General features: G+C 48.4%; 1 protein-coding gene across 2 annotated transcripts; it reads right to left on the bottom strand.

Annotated features, from left to right (window-relative positions):
• Positions 1-7,508: 7,508 nt before the first annotated feature.
• Positions 7,509-19,110, bottom strand: LOC121657869 (histone deacetylase complex subunit SAP30L). 2 transcript variants are annotated; one of them, XM_042014048.1, is made up of 4 exons: positions 18,699-19,103; positions 16,795-16,917; positions 15,059-15,157; positions 7,509-13,098 (listed from the first exon to the last, which is right to left on the bottom strand). In XM_042014048.1, the coding sequence occupies exons 1-4, from the start codon at positions 18,882-18,884 to the stop codon at positions 12,970-12,972; spliced, it is 537 nt and encodes a 178-aa protein (XP_041869982.1). In that variant the 5' UTR covers positions 18,885-19,103; the 3' UTR covers positions 7,509-12,969. The 2 variants fall into 2 exon arrangements, with proteins under 2 accessions (XP_041869982.1, XP_041869983.1); XM_042014049.1 differs by lacking the exon at positions 15,059-15,157 and having other exon boundaries at positions 18,699-19,110.
• Between the last annotated feature and the right edge of the window lie 1,324 nt (positions 19,111-20,434).

Raw genomic sequence — 20,434 nt, 5'->3', positions numbered from 1 at the left:
GGGCAGCTCGCCCGGCTCTGGCACCGGCAGCACTTTCTCACAGGGATCCTCTGTTAGGCGCTGCCTTGGCCACATTTCGAAGGAGCAGCGTCCCCTCCTCGCCATCTGAACACGATGGATGTCACCAGCCTCAGACACAGCAACGCTCATGCAGCCCAAATTCACCTCTGTCACCACTCAGGCATAAATCCTTAATAATCCTTAATAATTAAAGCCAAATCCTCATTCCTTCACACTGTGCAGACACGGTGCTCTTACCAAAGAGTTCCAAGACGTGCGTGCATGGGCTCAGAGCCTTCCCAGCCTGGCCACGCTGTCGTTCCCAGCGACACCGGGATAAACCCGGACACTCGGGCGGCTGCCTGGGGCAAAGAAAAACAGCACAGGTAAATCTGGACATTATTCTAGGGCTAATCTGAGGGCGCACAGCAGGGACGTTTACATTTTGTGTTTGAAACCAAGCTTTTGATTGCGACTAAAGGAATAGAAATAATGATGCTACATCTGTAAAATACCGACACATCGATCAATCTGTGCTTGTGCGGCCGCACACACCAAGAATATCCCAGCTCAGCCGTGGGGAAGCAGCTTGGGTTTTATAATCACTTTGTGCATGTGTGCAAATACAGACGGAGGGACACACAAACACTGGGGGGTACAGCCAGAGTAATTAACTCCCATGGAGAAGGATCCGGCTGCTTGAATCAGCCTTCCCTCACCCCGGAGCCACTGCACGGCTGCCTTCTCTGCCCCGATCCATTTTCTGATCTCTTTGAGGGAGGCTGAGATGAAAATGGACTGCCTGAGAAGAGCAGTGCCCGCCCGCAGTGGTAAGTTTTTGTTTGAGCTATAACAAGTTTAGCATGCTACCACTTCCATGAGTGGAGTAGGGCACTCCCAAACCCAAACACATTCAAGGGAGAAAAAAACAAAACAAACCAAAAAACCAACAACAACAAAAAAAAACCCGTACAGAAAGTCAGTTCCAAGGATCCAATTTTATGTGCAAGTTTCAGTCTCCTAAAGGGCTGGGTTCTTATGGGAAAGCTCCCAAGCTGTCACTGAAACTATAATCCAGCGCCCCATAAATGTGTCCAGCTCCCGTCCTGTTCAGATGTGCCAGCCGGTATCCCTGTATCCATACAGGACAAATCGGTGCTGCCCTTCGGCAGCAGATGAGGGAAAGGGTTAAACGGGGATTTGGGACTTGCTCTGCTGTGAGGCAAAGGTGACTCTGCACGGGAACCGTGTCCTCGGTGCCGTCACACCAGGCTCTATCTGGTACATCGCTCGCAGCCTGCGGACCTTTCACCGCACCTAAAACCTCCGCTGGTTTTTACCTTACGTGTTTCCAATTTTGCTTCTGGGAAGGGGCACCCTGCACAGCCAGGGCGATGTTCTGCCTGCATCCGCAGGATTTTTGCTTTTCTTACCACAAGTTTCTGGTTGTGGTACCTGCTGGCTGCAAACTTCTGGGGAAGGTGTCCTCTGTGCCAGCCTCCGCTGTTCCTTCGGGATTTTGCAAGTGAAAGCGCTCTCCGTTTCCACGGCTGCAGAGGATTTCCCTGCCCAGCAAGGGGGTTTCCCTTTGAGATAGTGGCTCAGCATTTGGGGGGAGAGTGGGTAAAAAAAGGCACTAAACATTTCCTGTAGTCTCGGGCTTCCCCGCTCCCCACAACGCTTTGGAAGGGCTGCATTTGCAAGCAGCGAGCTCTGTCCCCAGCTCGGCACCGCTCAGGCGGCTCCGCCACTCCGGGGCCGGGGAGTCGAGGGTCCAGCTCAGCGCCTGTGCCAGCCTAGGATGGGGTCGCCCCTTTCACCCCCAAAGGAAGAGGAGCTTCAGGGGAATGGGAGCCCTGCACAGGGACAGTGTCCCTTCCTCCGGCAGCGAACCACGGCTGGGAGCGGCGTCCCGGCAGCCTCCGGCAGGCAGCGGCAGAGCTCCCGGTGCTGCCGGCACCAGAACTGTCTGCAAGAACGGTTTGGCCACCAGCTTTCAGTTTTTGGCTACCGAAGGGCCTAGCTCATCGGTCAGGGGAGAGGGCCCTGCACATACCTTCGGCTCGACCCTGCCGTGAACTTGTTGCGGTTGGGAAGCAGCTGGCTCGGGGCACGCAGGCTGCGGCCGGCAGTTGCCCGGGCAGAGGAACACGCACGCAGGGATCGCTTGGCCCCGGGGCAGCACCTTACGTGCCAGGCTCCCTGCCGCTGGAATCCAGCCACGAGGGACACTGCCGGGGACCCTGCTGCCAGCCCTGCTTGGCCCCTGGCTGCCTGTCTGGCCAAGGGGGCGAGTGCTGTGGGCAAGGAGGCTGTCGGGCGCTTCCCACCCCTCGCTCTGCACCCCCGCTTTAGCGTGCAAAGGAATGGCTCTTTTTTTGCCTTTTTCCCCCCCCTCCTTTCCTGCCAAGCCGAGACTCTGTTTCTTGTTGTTGTAGGTATTTATGGGCCTGTTTATCTGATCTCGGGGGAGCCTATTCTTATCTCAGAAGCAGCAAGGGAAGGGTTACACTGGACAGCTCGGTAGACAGGATGGAGCCAAATAAAATACCAATCTGACAAAAAAAAAGGGGGGGGGCGGGGGGGCGCAAAGAAACACCCAGACCCGATCACCCATGAGCACTGTCCAGGCTGCAGGCTGGATTTGCCAGCTCCCAAAACAGCTGCTGGGTTCAGGCAGAGAGCACAACCCTGGGCAAGGAATGCCCAGGGACAGAGCAGAGAAGAGGGCGGTGTAATGACACGGAAAGATGGGAAGAAAAAGAAATTTTAGAAGTTTCAGGTCGGTTGTTACGGCAGTTCAGCCGTGATGCTGCTGTTCCGTGTTTCTCGGGGTGAACATGGAAATGTCCCAGTTTGGAATGAGAGGCACAGCCAGTCCCCAGCCCTGGCAGGGACTCACTCGAGGTCGTCCCGAAGGTCACGGCCAGGGCCAGGGCTGCTGCCTCCCGTCACGGGGCCCCTCTGGGTTGGCCCCAGCCGGTGACACAGGGCTGGGGGAGGCAGGGGGCAGGGCAGCCCCCAGCCCGGACACCGCGGTGGCAGCGAGCCCCACCTCAGCTTGGCCTCTGCGGAGCCCAAGGGGGCAGCAGGGCTGGGCCAGTGAGTAGGACGGGATGGAATGGGATAGGATGGGAAGGGCTGGATGGGATGTCCCCTCCTGCCATAGCAAACAGGGGAGCAAGGGCAGCCTCATGCCAGGGGTACCCCCAGTCCTTGCCCCCTCCCCATCCCACGCCCCACTAATTACCGCTCTTAAGGAAGCGCCTGGTAGTTGTGGCCATTTAAGGTAGCCCCAGCCCCTCTGAGTAAGGGTAATTGGGCCATAATTTGTTTTCAGTGTCAAGATGGCGTCAAAGATAAGACAAAAATCTCCAGGTTTGGGGGCTAAAGAGACAGGAGAAATCCTGACCCGGGGCCGACCTCGGAGGAATGGCCACAAGCCCCAGTGAGTCACATGGCAGGTAAAAGATTTACTGCCAGGGGAGCTTTTTGATCCTCTCCCAACACTTGGAGCCTCTCTGCCCAGTTGCTGGCTCCTGAGTCAGACCGTCTCCTGGGAGCACTGCTCAGGTGGGAAGGTTTTCTGCCCAACCGAGGCCCCGCCCAGGCGCAAAGTTCATGACATGAGATAGCTCTTCCTCAAATCTCCATGCTCCTGGCGTCACGTGGTTCTGAGACCCATTTAAAGAGAAGATGCATTTCTAATCCATAGCTGTAGAAATGATGTCCAAGCACGGGAAGACTCTGCAGCTACAAGGTAGATGCAGACTGACTTTTTTTACTTTCTTGCTTCTATTTTATTTTCTAAACCAAACCCGAAGTCTCTGGGTTTTCACCCTTATGGCAGTCCCTGCTTAGGTCTGCTGGCACTGAGTTCTACCCAGGGTATATTCTTCCATGCAGCTGCCTGTGTTGGGAATAGACCAAGAACCCTGCACCTTGGGCCAGCCTTCCCAAGACCATCCTTCAAAAAATGGACAAACTCATCATCCATCCCACATCCTTACCTCTCCAAAGCCAACCTGCATTGCTCCTTTATTCCATGAAGGATTTCTGCAGTGCAGAGGATTGGGAGAACCACAGCTTTCTGCAGAATGACCTGTTCTTGTCCTGCTCAGTGGTGGAGCGATGCCCATAGCAAACACCTTCTCTGGCAGTGCTAACACTTTGCTGCTAATTTCCCACTGATCTCCCACAACATCTCAGCATAGCCCTCAGCTGAGGGTGGGTGGTGTGGGGTGGCTTATCAGCCCACTTGTGTCTCATACAGCAGCTGGATTTAAGGCCCAGCATGGAAGGACTGGTGGAGGACCAGTGCTGTACAGCTCAGGGCAGGGGGTGAAGCCAGCTGGGCACTTTGCTCAGCAGCACTAAATGCCATCCCCACAGCTCTGTGATGCTGGATGAGCTCTGTCTCTCCTGGTTACTCCAAACCTGGAGATGTTGCAGCTCCAGGAGCCTGCAGATCAGAGGGGCCAAGGAGCCAGATGTGGGAAGTGCAGGCTAGGAGGAGGGTGTGCACTGGTGAGAGGGGAGTGAGAGGCAGTTACCTAAGACCAGAGGGATTGCAGAGCAGGAGCACACACTTGGAGCCTCACCGTGACAGATCCCCAAGGCAGGGAAGGCCCTTTTTGCTGTTTCCTTTCCCCCAGCTTCTTTTGTGTGAGGAATTCAGGTCCTGACCACCCTGACTGACTTTACAGTAACCAGAGAAGTAGGGGAATTTATGGCATCACCAGCAGCTGAAAGCTGAGGAATTGAGAGGAAAAGGGTTTTTTTTTTCCTCAAACTGCAGCTACCTTGACAAAATTCTCATGGCCTGTGAGTGACCTGCAGGAGCAGCAGAGGGGAAAGCAGGGGCCAGAGCAGGCTGGTTTAATCGCCTTGGCCAGGAGCTCCTGGCGTGGGAAGGAGTTATGAGTTTGAGTTAGTGCACAAAGCTTGCAGGAACCCTGGAACACCCTCCTCTGCTCACCTGGGCTTCCTCTCAGGCCATGGCTGCTGGGCTGGGTGCAGGAGCTGCTGAGAACCCAGACACCAAAGTGAGGTGCAAATGAGCTGGATACAACAGGCTTTGCCCCTGCAGGTGTCAAGGCCAGGGAGGGACACAGGGTTATGGAGTGCCCATCACTGTGCTCTGGTCCCTGGCAGTCCATATCTGCAGTAGGAGAAGCAGCAGAGCCACCTCAGCTACCTGACAGTTCCCTCTTCCCCACAGCACCATAGTGTTCCTGCTGAAGGTGCTGGGCTGACCATGGAGTACTTCCTGCAACATAGAAAGGGAAGAGATCCTGGAGAAAGCTCCAAAAGCCATTAACTAAAAGCACACTGGGGGGTTTTCAGGTTCTTAGGGAAGAACCCAGCACTACCTGCAAGGATAAAAGATGTGAAACAGACTCCAGCTCCTGGCAAAGTGAGACTGAGTGCTGGTGGAACTGTGTAGTTATCCCTTGTTGGATAGAGAAGAAATTTAAAAAAAAAAAAAAGGAAAGGAAAGGAAAGAAAGCAAACCCTGAGTCTCACTCCCACACTCCTCCTGCACAGCCACCTCTCTAAGACACAAAACCATTAAATCCACATTCACATTTTTCCCTGGTCCTCTGTGCTGCCCTTTCTGCTGGGGAGCGGGGAAGCAACGCCTGGTTTCCATCAAGGCTGCAAGGACGGCTCACGCAGAGGATCGGACGTGTTCAATTTCAATGTCCAACCACGAAAAAAAACCCTCAAAACCCAAACAAACCGTTTTTATGATCTCCACATCCCAGCACAGCATAATCCTGCTTCCGGTCTCTGACAAGCACAGGCAGCTCCTGCCAAGGAAGCATCTTCGGGATGGGGACACGGCCCCGGTGCCCCCGGCAGCTGCCCTGGGCTCGGAGGGGCAGCGATCCCCCCCTCCGGGTTCCTGAGCTAACACTGCCCTCGCACGGCAGCCGGGAGTGCAGAGAGGGACGTGCAGTTCTCAGCCCTCAGATCAATCTGCTGTTTCTCAGTGTAAGTTAAAAAGACTGAGCAGATTCCACCTCGGTTTCGAGTTTGAAATCTTCTGTGGGTTTCTTGGCAGGGAGCAAACATGAGATTAAGTAGCGTTATTCATTACTATAGAGTAATGAACAACAGATTAACTGGCAGGGTGTATTCCTATCAGAAGTTTCCATTATACCCTCTCATACTAAAGTTAACACCTGCACAACAGGTTGCTGCTTACAGCTGTCCTCCTTTAGCCCTCCTCTCCTTCTCACTGTGCTGGCAGAAGAGGCCCCCACTCATCAATTTGGGAATGCAAATGACAAGAGTTTTCCCCTTCCACTGGGGTATGCTGCCCTTGTCCTCACCTGAAGACTTTCTCCTGACACCTCCTAAAACCCCTTGGCAGCACACAGGTTGTGAGACATGATCCACCCTTGCTCCTTGTTCCACAGTGCCCACCTGTGTCACTCTGGTCTTGCCTTTCTCAGCTGAAAGCTCCCTGAGGCAGGGACCTCATGTGGCATGGCAGCAGATTCCAAAATTATCCTGGTTCATTAAGGCCTCCAGACACATCCACAAAGGCAGGCACTAGGGACACTGGGCTCTGTTTTGGGTGTAAAGCTTTCAACATCTGATCATCCTCCCCTGTGAGAATCCAAGTGTGTGAAAACCTACACTACAACCTCTTTCCAGGCAAAAAATCAAGGCTAAAAGCATGACTCAGCCAGTGCCAGCAGAGCCTTTGGAAACACTATGACAGAGTTCAGATGAACAAGTACTCAAGTCCCAGCTTTTTTCACTTGCTTCCTCAGTGCTGCAAAAAAGTGAGACACCTTTGCCTGTAAGACTGATGGTCAGGAGGAAGAGGAATATCAGGAAAAAAAAATTGAACTGAATTAAATTTCACTTAATGGGAAAGAATCTTGAATGTTGGGATGCTCCATGTCAGCATTGCTCTGGAGCAGCGCCCACCTTGTCAGCTGGGCATGCAGGTTTGACTCTGGACAACAGGAGCTATAAATCATGCATGAAATGAAGCCAAGGATGTTCTTGAGAAGGGAACAGAAGCACAGGGTTGAACTAGACATAAAGAAGATTCATTAGGAAACATAAATCAAATGAGAAGCTGCACTTGATAGACTGTTCATGATACAGGAGGGGAGGAATTCCCATCACAGACAAGCCCAATACTCCCCAAAATGCAAGGGCACGTAGCTCTTCAACAACTTCCATCCTTCTTGTGAATTGTCTTTTTGTTGCATTCAAAAGACTCCATGAATTGCACCTGTGCAACCCACATGGGTTTGTCACAAAACATCCCATCACCTGAGATTTTACTCCAGGCTTGGCATTCCCACTCGGCAGTGCCATTCTCTGCTCCAGGTCTGCAGTGTTTTCAGCCCTGGGGAGGTGGCCGGGAAAAGACAGCGAATCTCAGAAGCCTGGCACGAAACATTCACACAAAGCAGAACTCCATTGGCTCTGGAACCATCCGTGCCGAGGGCAGGAAGGCAAACAAGGGAATGTGGGCCTAGTTGCTAGATAGATCATTTATTAAAGTGAAATTCAGAATTTATCTTTGTCAGACAGTACAGAGTTAAAGTCTCATACACAGTGGAAGCAGGACATTTCCTACACCTCAGAGAAATGAGTTCTACAGTTTTTGCTATAAGTTACTAAGTTGCTTTAACAATACACAGCTATATTACACAGTTAAAAATACAAGGTGTCCAAAACATTTGGCATAAGATCAGCACAACACATGGAGGCCAGAAACAGAAGAGGGAACACAGTTTTCTCTCCCAGTAAGCCTGCCAAAAGACTCCAAACCATTCTGCAAGTTACCTGCTACCCACCTCCCCTGCAGTAGCTGTGGAGCAGAGGTGTGGGTAGGACAGGAGTAAACCCAGCCCTGGTAAGGCTCAGGTAAGCCAGAGGCTCCTGGAGCCTGCTGATGTAGAGGATGGCCTGCAGAGCTGCTTGCAAGGGAAGTTCAGGTTTAAGGCAGGAGCCTCCCCCTCTCCCCACACTTTCTTCAAGCATTTAGTTCATCCCAAACAGATGTGTTCACAAGCAAGTCCAAAACGCAAGACCAGGGATAGCTGTGAAAAGTGCAAGGAGTATCTTACATCCTAACAGTTCATTTGCACTTCAAAAGTGGAAAATGAGAACTCCCTAACTTAGTAAGCTAGAGGTGGTTAAAGGGCATCAGTGACACGAGGAGTGAGGCATCAAATAACATTCCTTCACCTTTAGGACTCTTCAGTCCTTACTCTGGGCAGCACAAGGACTCCTTTTGGAAGGGAGGCCACCTTGTATTACCCACGTTTCTAAACTGTAGAGACAAAGTGACTCTAGTGCTCCAGGGAAGTTCAGAGATCTGCGAACTTAAACAAACAGTCCCTCAGCAGACCCCTCCTCACCACTCCAACTGCAGTTCCTGCTGAAGATCTCCCATTGGTATTTACATTTGGCTCAACCAAAAGATGTAAAGTGCACAGCTTGCCCTCCTCCCCCTCTCATAAAACATCCATCACAAGAGCTGATGCAGAACAAATCTCCCTCCATGCTGCTGCTGCTGCTGTGGAAGCGAGTTTTGTTCAGTCTCTCTGTGGGCCATGTCCTGCTTCATCCTCCCTGTGCCATCATGACCCACATGAAAACTCCCATTTACTGCAGATTATTTAGGCTCTTGTGTTCAAAGCCTCTCTGAACCCAGCTTGCACTTTAGACTAACTTGAAATGTCAGGCTTGACATGTTCCGGTTAAGCCTTGCACACAGGGGTATATAGTGGTTTACAGCCACATTTCTAAGGAAAACTGGGACACCAGAATACTGGAGGAAAGTGGTACAAACCTCTGCTTTTCTCAGGCTGAGCATCTAAAGTGCCTGGCAAAAGAAACATTACTTTTAAATGCAACTGTTTACTTCAGGTTGAGATATAATAATCTTTCAGATTCAGAAATTTTGAAAACTGCATTCTAACAGAGCCTCCTTGGATGTATTTGCACTTTTCAGCCATCAGGTTGCTACCGACTCGAGTCTTTGCATGCTTCCAACTCCCCTGAGTTGAGCTCAAGCCAGTAACTACCAGCAATGATTTCTTCTTCTTCCCTTGAAGTGAGCAGAGGGTCAGCATACAGGATGAAATTAACCCCAGAAGAGATGTTTCTGCATTATTTGGATTGCATACTAATGGCTTTGGATCTATTCAAAACTCTAATTAAGTTAATGGAAGTCTGCAATGAGAATTGAGCTAGGCTATGGAATTGCATTAGGCTATATAATGGCCGGAGACGTTCAGAGACAATTCCTCTGCCCCAGGGTGAATGTCACCTATGCAGGCTTGTAAGAAATAAGCTTCCACTATTATAAATAGAATATGACATCTGGTCATCCTCCATGCCCCCAAGGCTTGTGCTCCATGGTTCAAAGCTAGACAGAATTTAAGGCCCATCTGTGAAAAGCAAAATGCAAAAAAAAAATCTCTTATCATACCAGCCAAAGCAATTTGGGTCTTACACCTTTCCAACAAGTCCCATCTAAAAGTGCTGAGAAAATGTCCCACCTCATGGCTTTACAAGTGTGAGGTTCAAACACATTTACTTTGACGTTTAAAATAAAAAGTTGGAAAGTCTTCCTTTTGTTTTTTCACTTGGCATGCAGCATAAGGAATCGAACACACAGCACGGTATCGTACACAACGACAATTGCATTGTTGCGTTTTCTGGTTATTAGACACTAAATGCTTTTCAAGAATCACAGGCACCCTGAACATGGATATTGCTACTGAATTGACGTGTGGTTTCAGTTCATAGCACGGGAGCCAGCAAGTGGCTGACCCTCCCAACAAGACCATCAGCTTTCTGTTGCTCAAGGTGTTTTGCTTTAGCTAAGTTGAGAACAAGGTAATAAGGCATTTGCAAGGGGTTTATAAGGCCATGGGGTCTGACAGCCAAAGATTCTTCCGTTTCTTTGGTGTCTTGCCTCCAAGCTTTCCACCTTATAAACAACTGCTAATGGCTGGTAAACATCTCTTCATCATCACATTTCACTAAGAATTTTTTTCAAAAAAGTGTAATTGCTTTAGAAGTGAAACCAACAAGGATCACATTTAACATCAATTGACTATTTCAGGAAAAAAAGAAAAGTTTCCTGGATACCACCTCGGCACAAAAGCATTCCAGTGAATACACCTGAACAGATGGAACCTGCCACCGTATTTCCTTGAAAAGAATAAGTTTGCTGCTGGCTACTAAAACACCCCAACAGATTTATTTACTCTTAAAAATAAAGCAAAATAAAATACAACCACAAAGAAAGTAAATCCCAAACAAACTACGTTTTTACAGTTTTGGTCTAGAATCACAGAATCACAGAATCAATTAGGTTGGAAAAGACCTCTGAGATCATCGAGTCCAACCTATGACCAAACACCACCGTGTCAATTAGACCATGGCACCAAGTGCCACATCCAGTCTTTTCTTGAACACCTCCAGGGACAGTGACTCCACCACCTCCCTGGGAAGCCCATTCCCATCTTCAATCACCCCTTCTGTGAAGAAATTCCTCCAAATGTCCAACCTAAACCTTCCTGGTGCAGCTTGAGGCCATTTCCCCTTGTCCTGTTGCTGGTTGCCTGGGAGAAGAGGCCAACCCCCACCTGGCTCCACCCTCCTCTCAAGGGAGCTACAGAGAGTGAGAAGGTGCCCCTGAACCTCCTCTTCTCTAGCCTGAACAACCCCAGCTCCCTCAGCCATTCCTCCCAGGACCTGTGCTCCAGATCCTTCACCAGCTTTGTTTCCCTTCTCTGGAGCTGCTGGTCCTTCCTGAATTGAGGGGACCAGAACTGAACACAGCACTCGAGGTGTGGCCTCACCACTGCCCAGTACAGGGGAAGAATCACTATGAGGCATAACCTTCTCAACTCAGAAACTCATTTTCCCTTGGTAACATCCTCTGACTACATGAGCACTTTGGAGATTAACATGCAGTCAGAGAACATACCCTTCTAACCATCTGTCCTGAATGAGAGAAGCCAGATCATGTTGACTGATGTGGGAGTTACTCCACCCTTTCAATAAGGAAAGGACCAGCACAATTAGGAAATTTTTAAACATTCGTGAAATACCGACATAAGACATCCTCTCCTCATTCCTTGAACCTCTCTCTGGTCTGATGTTCTGAAAATCCATCAAACAAGGAACAGAACAAGGAATGCTGAAACAATCACACTCCCCAGACGTCACAAATGGGACGTGTACCATAATGGAGTATTTCTGCCTATGACACAGGACTTAAGACATGTTGAAGTTTGTTGAACATGTTTTTGGAGTATTAGCAAACAATTCAGAGTGATGTGAACAACTTGCTTTAAATTGTGACTTGAATTTTAAAGAGACCCTGGGAGAGCTTCAACAAGAGCTTCACTAAGTGAACCCTTCATGCCTTACAAAACACGATGCAGTACTAAGCTGGGACCATGACCAGTGTGTTTAGCTCTTCAACAAAGCTTCATCCAGTTTTGAAATAATAAAACCTGCCATTTACAAAATGCTAGCCAAAGTTTTCTACTGTTCATTTCGTTGCTTAAGGCTTGTTGAGAATATCCTCTCTATGTGGAGTCTTGGCATCTTGTAGCAGAATGGAGACACTGGTCAGGACAGCGAAGAAACAGAGCAGTGCTTTACATCATGAGATCCCCTGAAGAGAATTTGAGGTCACTGGAGAACAGTCAGTCACAACCAACACTTTTATAAGCTCCTTTTGCCAAAAAACCCACTGTATTATCTGTAAGGACACCTTGGCTTTAAATAAAATCAGGGTGATCTCCTCCTACAGTGCCCAAGTAGGGAGCAACCAGTGTGCCACCCTCACTCACACAGCTCTCATGAAAGTACATGTAATGTTCATGAAAGGCAAATGCTTTGATGCTTCTTGCCCATTGCAAAGGGAGATGAAATGTATCATGAAATGCTCCAGTCAGATCACTGCCCTGGTTACGGTGTCTCACCCATAAATCTGCTTTATACTAAACAGAGCCCCTGAATGCACACAGCAGTTTCATGACATCTGCTAAAGCTTCAGCGTAAAATTCACATCACTTGTGACCGATACTGACCTGACACAGAAATTAAGAGACTGATGTCTCAAGCCATTGTTTCACCTGCCATCACTGAAATATACATAAATCTATTAAATAAGCACTTCTACCAACATGATCAGACCCAGCAAATAGGTTGTGTTGGCCTTAATACCACATTCAGAGAAATGCAGAAGTTTTTAAATGCTTACATAAAATTTAATTAGTGAGTTCTTAAATAAAAGAGATTAGAAAAAGAGACTGCAGAGAGTTGGTTGGCATCTGTGTTGGATGGGGTCAGGAGGTAAAAATGGCAAAAAAAATACATCAATTTCATATTGGTCAAGTAGCGTTCACTGGAGTAGATCTGGTGAGCTGGAGCATTTGTAGAAGTTTGGGACTTGAAGCACTGACTCAAGGCAAGACAGAGCATGTGTAGGTGAGCAGCAAGCTTCAGACAAACTTCTGACCCATGCACCTCGATAATGAATTTTATCTCTGCTGCTCTTCCGGTCCTGTACCAAGACAAACTGCATGGTGGTTTGTGATGCAGCCTGAACTCAGTGAAAAAAATTCCATCTGGGATCTGAATTGCACTGAGATGTAGATTTCCAGAAATGGTTTAAAACACCAAGTTGACAAACTCCACAGTTCTACAGGTTTATTTGGTTTCCCCATTATCCTCATTTCTTTATTCCAATATGACTTTGAAATGAGGGGAAGAAGTCTTCGGAAACATGCTGGGCACATGTTTTCAAATACTCCTCATAAGAATGTCTATATTTTTTTATGTCATCCAGACACTGCATTTAAAAAAAAAATTTACAATATACTTTAACAGTTTTTATATACCTAAAATGCACAATACCACATGTTCTTTCAAGATCCCTCTTATTCCAAGCCTTGTTAATCTTCAATCTAGTTGCTTGCTGCCTTCTGATTTCTGGTCCAGCCTGCTCTTGTTGTTCTTCACCATGTAGATGAAATATGCAAGTGTCTCCTTCTCATTCACTGGAATATTCCTGAAATGACGACTGACAGTCTAGAAGAACAAAAAGTAAAGAGACAGAAATGCTGGAATTAAAAACTATAAATGATCAGAACAGGGTTTCTCTTCACTTTCCAAAAGCAATTTTATGGCCACTGAGTGCATTATCCTTTGAGTGAAACATGCACCAATTCCAACTGTCAGTCCTCATTTACCTCCCTCTCTCTTTACAGCTGGAATGTGTGTATGAACATAGCAGAGCCTTGCTATGTCAGCAGGATTTGCAGCCAACCTACAAGAGGAATTTGGAAGCCAGAGTGTCCTCCTGCCAAAGCAGCACAGCTTCTCCTCAGCGACATTTTGTGCTGAGATTATTTGGCAAGCAAGTTTTCCCTGCACCTCTGTGTTTTAAAGGACAGTGTCAGAAACACTGCAGCACTTTGCTGTGTGAACCAGGTGTAGCCAAGTTTTATCCAGAATGATTTCCTTTAGACTCTTAAGTTTTCACTGAGAGGAACGTCAGGTAATTTGAAATGGGAGGGTTAGGGTTTGGATAGGGCTATCCCTCTCTGACAATAGCATAAGGCCTGAAACGTTAGCTACTTTTTCCTCAGAAAGTGAATACAGAAAACATGTTGGAGCTGGACAAGATCTGCTTCTCACATGGAAGAAGCTCTTTTTTGATACCCAACACAGATCCAGAATGGGATTTTGATGCAGGTTGAGCAATAAGTAACTCCAAGGAGATTTATGGATGCTTGAGTTTTCCTTATAGTGGGATAGTATGAGGAGTGTAAGAGCCTCAGCCAGCAGTGATCCAAGCATGGGAGCTGGATGAGGATCCAGCATAGAGTCAAAGCTGCTAAGGCTTCACAGGAAATCTGGGAAGTGTGTGACAACTTTAAATTAGGCTCCCTTTATTTTCCACCTGCACAGTAATTGATCTTTTCTTTCCTCTTGGGTACCTTCATGGTAAATTCCTTAAGCAGGCAGTCCTTCATGGCAGGAGGCAGCTGACAGACTACGAACTGATTAGTTAGAATATGACAAATCACGACTGCTAATGAGGAACAACCCCATCCTGCTTTGTTTAACTTACTCCTACATGCCCTACACTGCACATTCTCTATATTCTGTACATTCATTCCTTGGTTGACTTTGAAAGAAAGACAGACAGTGTCTTGCTGACTTTTTTGGTCTGTCAGGTTTTTGTTCTTCAAAGCAAAAGTAAAAGCAAACCAGGCAGTTCTAGGCAGACAGTTGTAAAAGCCACAACTTAAAAAAATCAACCTCACTACTAATCAGTAACTACTACAGTTTTTTCAAGTTTAGAGAAGATTTTTCCCACAGTATGCCTTTCAGATCAAGTCAGGAAAGAGAGCAGAGCAGAAGCACAGCAAGCACAACTCGCCCAAATAACAGAGAGATACGGAGAGTTCTTTCTGAACAAGGAGCCCATATGGTCAGAAAGCAGCAGAGGCCCTTACGAAAAAATCCTTTTAAAATACAGAATCATCAGGACAAAGGAGGGAAATAAAGAATCTGAATCGATGGACAGTGATGCCGCCTTTAATAATAAGCAATTCCAATGAGTTCAAGTGCCTGTTAGAAAGAAGAACTAACAGGAGCACTTAAAGACACTATTTGTGGGTTAAATCTGAGTTTCAGCTGAGCAGCCACCCCCAGATAACCTCCAGGCCACAGAAAACTGGGTCCTGTTTCTGCTCCCTAAAGGGCACCGATTTTGACTACGAAAAGGGTAGGAAAGGAAGGAGAGACAAACAAGTTACTAAAACAGGCTTTCAAGAGCCAGTGTCCATGCCTTCCAAGCCTGTCCCAGGTGAAAGCAAGCAGGAAGCTTTCTGCTGCCATCATTCCCTGAAACCTTTCAGAGAGTACTTGGTCTGTACCAGTGAGTCACACAGGTGTGAGTGTCCACGAAACGTGCACTTGAACAGGGGAGATAAGAAGTTTTCTCGTAACAGAGGTAACACCCACCGCTGTCGTCACTTACTTCTGCAAGCTGAGCCTTGTTGAGTCCAGGCCTAGTCTGCAACTTATAATGTCTCTTGTAACGTCGCAGGGTGTTCACCTGGAGCTGGAACAAGTCAACCTGGAAGTGAGGAAGAGAAGAGGGCATGAGCACTACCTTTAGCTTCTATGAGTAGTTATTTTATCTAAAAATATCTAAAAATAACTACTTCTTCCTCAACAGGACTTCTCCTTGCTTGCATTCAGAACCACACCGGCTTGTCTTACTGACAAACCTAAGTATATTTTGTATTTGTTAATGCTAAAGGACCAAAATAGCCTCAGGGAAATAGAAAATTTTGTTCTGGTTCACATGCTGTCAACAGAATTGCTGGCCAATTTCTGCTCTCAATTACACCTCTGCAACCGCCAAGCAAAGGGGAACCTTTTGTTCCCACAAGGTTTAAAAAGCTCACACATGAAATAACAATTTAGCAGGCACTGAACAAATGGCTTGTGACATAAAACAGAGTAGAGAGATGAAATGAAATTCAAATACTTAAATAGGAAGTGCACAGTTTAAAAGCAAAGGGGGTGGTGGCAAGGTTACAGCAGGGAAGATGAAGATCACGTGGGAAATGCCAAATTTCAAAGACAAAAGGAATCTCTGCTGAAAAGAGAGAGGGAAGTGACATTAAAACTGACACAGTGCAGAGTTCCCTGTTCAGCTGGGTGACGTGCATCCCTCAGATTTCAGCCACCAAATATTCTGTGTGCTCTACAGCACCAACATTTTTAGATGCCAACTGGGTCTTCAGCAATCACCCTGGCAACTACTGCAAAGCTTGAACAGGAAAGTTTTGAGGAAGAACCTTGCAGAACGGAAACATGAACAGTGATAACAAAAGGTCAGGTTATCTTAAAAAAAACTCAATACCAAAAACTTGCTACTCTTTCAACACCTCCACACAGGAGGTGTGTGCACAAGCTTTGCACCAAGGCACAGCTTTGCTGGCAAATGACTCTTGGTGGTTTTTTTTTTTTCCTTTCAGAAATTAAAGGCTTTTTGCCAATAGGGTTGGCATTTCCAGCAGAGGGCTCTGCTGACGTGGCCATGCTCTGCTTCTCCCAACACCACCTCTGCACAACTTTTGCCATGTCAACACTACCAGAAACATCACTGAAGCAAGTGCAGCCCGCAACGGCACAGAGAAAGGATTATTCTAGAGTTCTCTATCACAGAAAACTTCCCCCAGGCCTATCTCCTGAAAATAAAAATGTGTTACAAACTATTTAAAGGTAGTTTTAAATAGTGCTAAAAAAATACCATATATGCAAATATCTGGAGCAGCTCAATATCCCTGGATATCAAACACCCAATCAAAGAGAGTGACCTATTGAATTCTGTAGTGTATTTGCAAAATGATGCATGTTAGGTAACAAAGAATTATGATGGGGCATCAGACACCACCAAAAATAACTTATTTTTGTCCTTAAAAAAATTAGTATCAAATACAGTTTTAACTGTACATACACAAAGCTGTGCAGTTACCTTATCACACCTCTTTTTATAGAAAACTTTACAGGGGCAAACAACTCATACAGGAATGAGGAAGAGAATCAGGACACCACACGTTAAAAAAACTCTTCCTGGAAAGTGAAAGTAACTCCACAGCAGCTTCGGTGGCCTTGCAATTTAAGATATAAATATTTTCTGATATATGAGAGCATCCAAGTAAAACTTCAACATGCTAAGAACTGGCAAAGCAGCCCACAAACCTCCGGAACATCCGTGTCGTGCTCGGGAGAGTCACCTCCATCATCGCTCGTCTTCCTCTTCCTTTTGTTCCGAACACTTTGAATGAAGTTCTTGTGAAAATCACAAATATACAGATGTCTCACCTAAGAACCAGAAGTGGTGGAAAAAGCAATCAAAAAAAGATACTGTGGAACAGCAACCACTTAGACACCAGTGTCAAGTGCATCCCTCAAGACTGGTGTGACTGACTGACATCGAGGAATTTCTAATCTTAAACCCCAGGTCTGATATCACTCTCTTTATTTAGAAATAACTTATCTTACAAAGACTAAAGGCAAAGAAAACAAAGAACTCAAGCTCCAGCTGAACTTGAACCTCTGCAGATAATATATTTCTTTTTTATGGCTGCAATCATATGTCAGGAAAAAAATGGGTGCTTGTCTGGAGGAAATGCATTTATTTCAGGACTTACTAGCAGGTAACTACCAAAAAAAAAAATTATTCTATTCCACTATTGTGAATTTTCTGGCTTGAATAGCACGGAGGATTACTAATGCAAGTGTTTCAAAACGTTGACCAAATAAAAGTTGGGCTGCTCACCTCAATTAAAACAAATAAACCAAACGCAGAATAGCCTCTTTCCTATTTGCTTGTTCAGCCACGGAACCTCCCTTTTAACAAATATTATCTCACTAGAATTAGCAAAACAAAGGACCTCAAAAGATCAAAATTATTTGGTATCTGTAAGGCAAAAATATCTTCAGAGAACACAGGCACCCTACATCCAAAATCACTCCACGCAGCCGGCTTTACACTTTCCCTTTGTTCTGACTTCATTAGTCTGATCTCCCTTTTTTGTTTCTAAAGCCTGGCATCTGTCAACAAAGACTCATTTCGAAAATGCAAGAAATTACTACGCCACTAGACAAATCTGCTGAGGACTACAACCGGGAGAAATACTCTATTTTTTAAGAATATGTTTCAAATTGAGTCACTCTCTTCCCGTGACACGATGCATTTCGGCTGTGCAAAAGGGACCCAACCAACTGGGGGAGCTGCCAAACAGACTGACTCAAAACTTCACCTTTTTTTTTTTTTTTTTTTGCTTTGTTTTTAGTGATTCTGATCTTTAAAGATCAGGTAAGAAAAGCGTGCAGAGCTGAATTCCGTTAACTGAATCACTTCTGAGAAATTCCTTCTGTGATCTTGACGGTCTACTCTGCTCTGCCTATTTCTCTGCTGGGCAAATAACCCGTCTCTATCTCGAGCTGACAGCTGTCACTTAGTGTCATTAAGCAGCAAACCGGGCTGCTCTGTGTGCGAATAAGCCCCGCTGAAGATGCAGCACATCTCACTACCAGCTCGGCTTTTAACCTGCTTCACTACAACACCAATTCCTACCAATTAAAGAAGTAACGTCAGAGCCGTCTGACTGAAGCAGCAACCACAGCGCTGTTTTCACCTGACAGCACCAGCCTTTCCAACCCGAAACCGCAATGGGAACAGCACTCCTGCCTCGGAAGCACTGACAGCTCGCTCCTTTGCTTCCCTGCACACCTCCTGCCTCCCAAACACAGGGTTTAGTGCTTTAGCTTCGTTATGCCCCAGCACACGGTCAGTGCCATAGGGAAAAGCCGGCTACGCACCCGGGGAACAGCCGCGTCCACCCAGGCACGTCCTTCCCTTGCCGAGAGCTGTAACGCTGGGGATGGGGAAAGGCGGTCCGGAGGCACCGTGTGTGCCGCACACAGCCCCGCAGCCCGCACGGCCAACGCCAACCCCCCCGGCCGCCCGGGAGCTCAACTCGCCGGGCGGATCCGCGTCTCCCCGGAGGCACCGCAGTGCGGTGGCGGCTGGGGCCGGCCCGGCCGCCCCTCCGGAGAGCTCGGCAGCGCCCGGCAGCCCAGGCCGAGGCCGCACTCACACTTTTGTCGATGTCCAGCTTCAGCTTCTTCTGCGAGATGCTCTTCTGGATCCTCTTGCTGAAGGACGCGTTGCCGGCGGGGCGCACGCAGCGGTCCCCGTCGTCGATGAGGCAGCAGCTCTGGCCGTAAAAGGGGGCGGCGGGCGGCCCATCCCGGCTGTCCTCCTCGGTGCTGAACCCATTCATCGCCCACCTGCCCGCCCCTCACCCCGCGCGGGGAGCCGACAACCGGGGGACCAACCGGGGGACGAGCCGCCGTCACTACCGCGCCCTCGGGGGGACCCCGCCGCCCCCGCGGGGGCCCCCCACTACGGCAGGAGAGGGGACCCCCCTCCGCCGCCGCCGTTCAGCGCTGCCCGCGGGGTCGGGCCGGGCCGGGCCCCCCAAGCGCCGCCGCCCGCGGGGAGCCGGGACCGCGCAGCGCTCGCACACACAAAACCGCCTCCCCGGCCGCGGAAGTCCCGCCCCCCGGCCCGAAGACGCGGCTCTGATTGGGCCGCGCGGCTGAAGGGGCGGGGCGCCCCGCGCCGCTCCGAGCGCCGATTGGCCGGAGGAGCTGCCCGTCCGCCGCCGCCGCCCGGCCCCCGCAGCCGGAAGGTCGCCGTGAGGGGCGCGCGGAGGGAGCGGCGGCTCGGCCCCCCCGTCCGCCCGGACCCTGAGGGCACCCGGCCTCTCCCTGCGCTGCTCTGCTGGGGCTGGGCTGGTATCTCCCGGAGGAAGCGGGACGCGTCCCTGCCCCGCCGGCCTTCGGGCTACCTCTGCTCCCGAGACGCGCACGGGACACCCGCATGCAGCCGCGGGACCGCGGGTTCCTCCAGCCGCCCGCAGCCGCACCGGCACCGCTCCTGTGACAGACCTGAACCCGTAACAGACCTGAAGCTGCGGCTCCCACCCGGCCCTCGTACAAAACTCGGCTCGGCACAGCCACAAATGCCTGTTCTTGGGTCGTCACCTAGGCAGGAGTTCTGGCTGAAATGTAATTGTTTTTATGGTATAAGAAATAACAAGATTTCCTTTTGATTATTTTTTTCCTCCCCCTCTAATCACAAGGCACGGATAGTGAAAAGATGGGACCTGGAGAACTGTTTCTCAAAGCAATGAGAGTTTAAGCTTCGCATTTCTTTCATCTCAGGGAAAAAATAAAACTCCAAAGGAACCCCCCAAAACAACAAAAAAACCCCAACCCCAACCCCCAAACCTCCCCAAAAAATAAAAAAAGGGGAGAAAAAAGGAGGAGGCAAAGTAGGGGGTGGGGTAAGAATGAAATTCCTACTGATCTGTGAAGAAAAGATGTAACTTCTGGAAATGCTGTGACTTCTGTACTACCAGATAGCAAATGCTGTTGTGAGAGGTCCCTGAGCAGCTCTAAGAGGAAAAGGATTTCATCTTCCTGAAGAAAAGACTTTCTGCACAGAGGAGAAAGGTTCTATAGACTAAAATGACTTCAAAGCCTGAAATCCTGCACATGGAACAATGTGCGTGAGCAATGGGTGAACTGTGCTGAATCACACGAAATACCTTCGCAAGAAAGAGACTCCGTAAAGCCCTTGGTCATCAGCTCAGGCTGCTCCACAGTAACACTGACAACCAATTCTGCCTGGTCTGCACAAGACGACTGAGAAAAGCAAAAATCTGTATCTTCCAAGCATTCCTTACAATACCAAACAAGCCTCAGAATAAATCTGCAGGGCAGAGACTTAACACTCCTCAACAGTTCTGCCTCTTGCCTTGGCTTT

The sequence above is a fragment of the Corvus kubaryi genome, unplaced genomic scaffold (assembly GCF_017639235.1).
Source record: "Corvus kubaryi isolate FWS band 111438036 unplaced genomic scaffold, C.kubaryi_AGA036_p1.0 split1-37374, whole genome shotgun sequence".
NCBI classification, from domain to species: domain Eukaryota; kingdom Metazoa; phylum Chordata; class Aves; order Passeriformes; family Corvidae; genus Corvus; species Corvus kubaryi.
Note: the sequence above shows the minus strand (reverse complement) of the source record. Positions and strands in the feature narration are given on the sequence as shown.

What these genes read in the sequence shown, in the direction of transcription:
- LOC121657869 (XM_042014048.1), bottom strand. Translation starts at nt 18,884, where the DNA reads ATGAATGGGTTCAGCACCGAGGAGGACAGCCGGGATGGGCCGCCCGCC. An exon ending in AGCTGGACATCGACAAAAGT is followed by an intron (nt 16,918 to 18,698) that starts GTGAGTGCGGCC and finishes TCTGGTTCTTAG; the next exon opens with GTGAGACATCTGTATATTTG. An exon ending in ACGACACGGATGTTCCGGAG is followed by an intron (nt 15,158 to 16,794) that starts GTTTGTGGGCTG and finishes CCTCACTTCCAG; the next exon opens with GTTGACTTGTTCCAGCTCCA.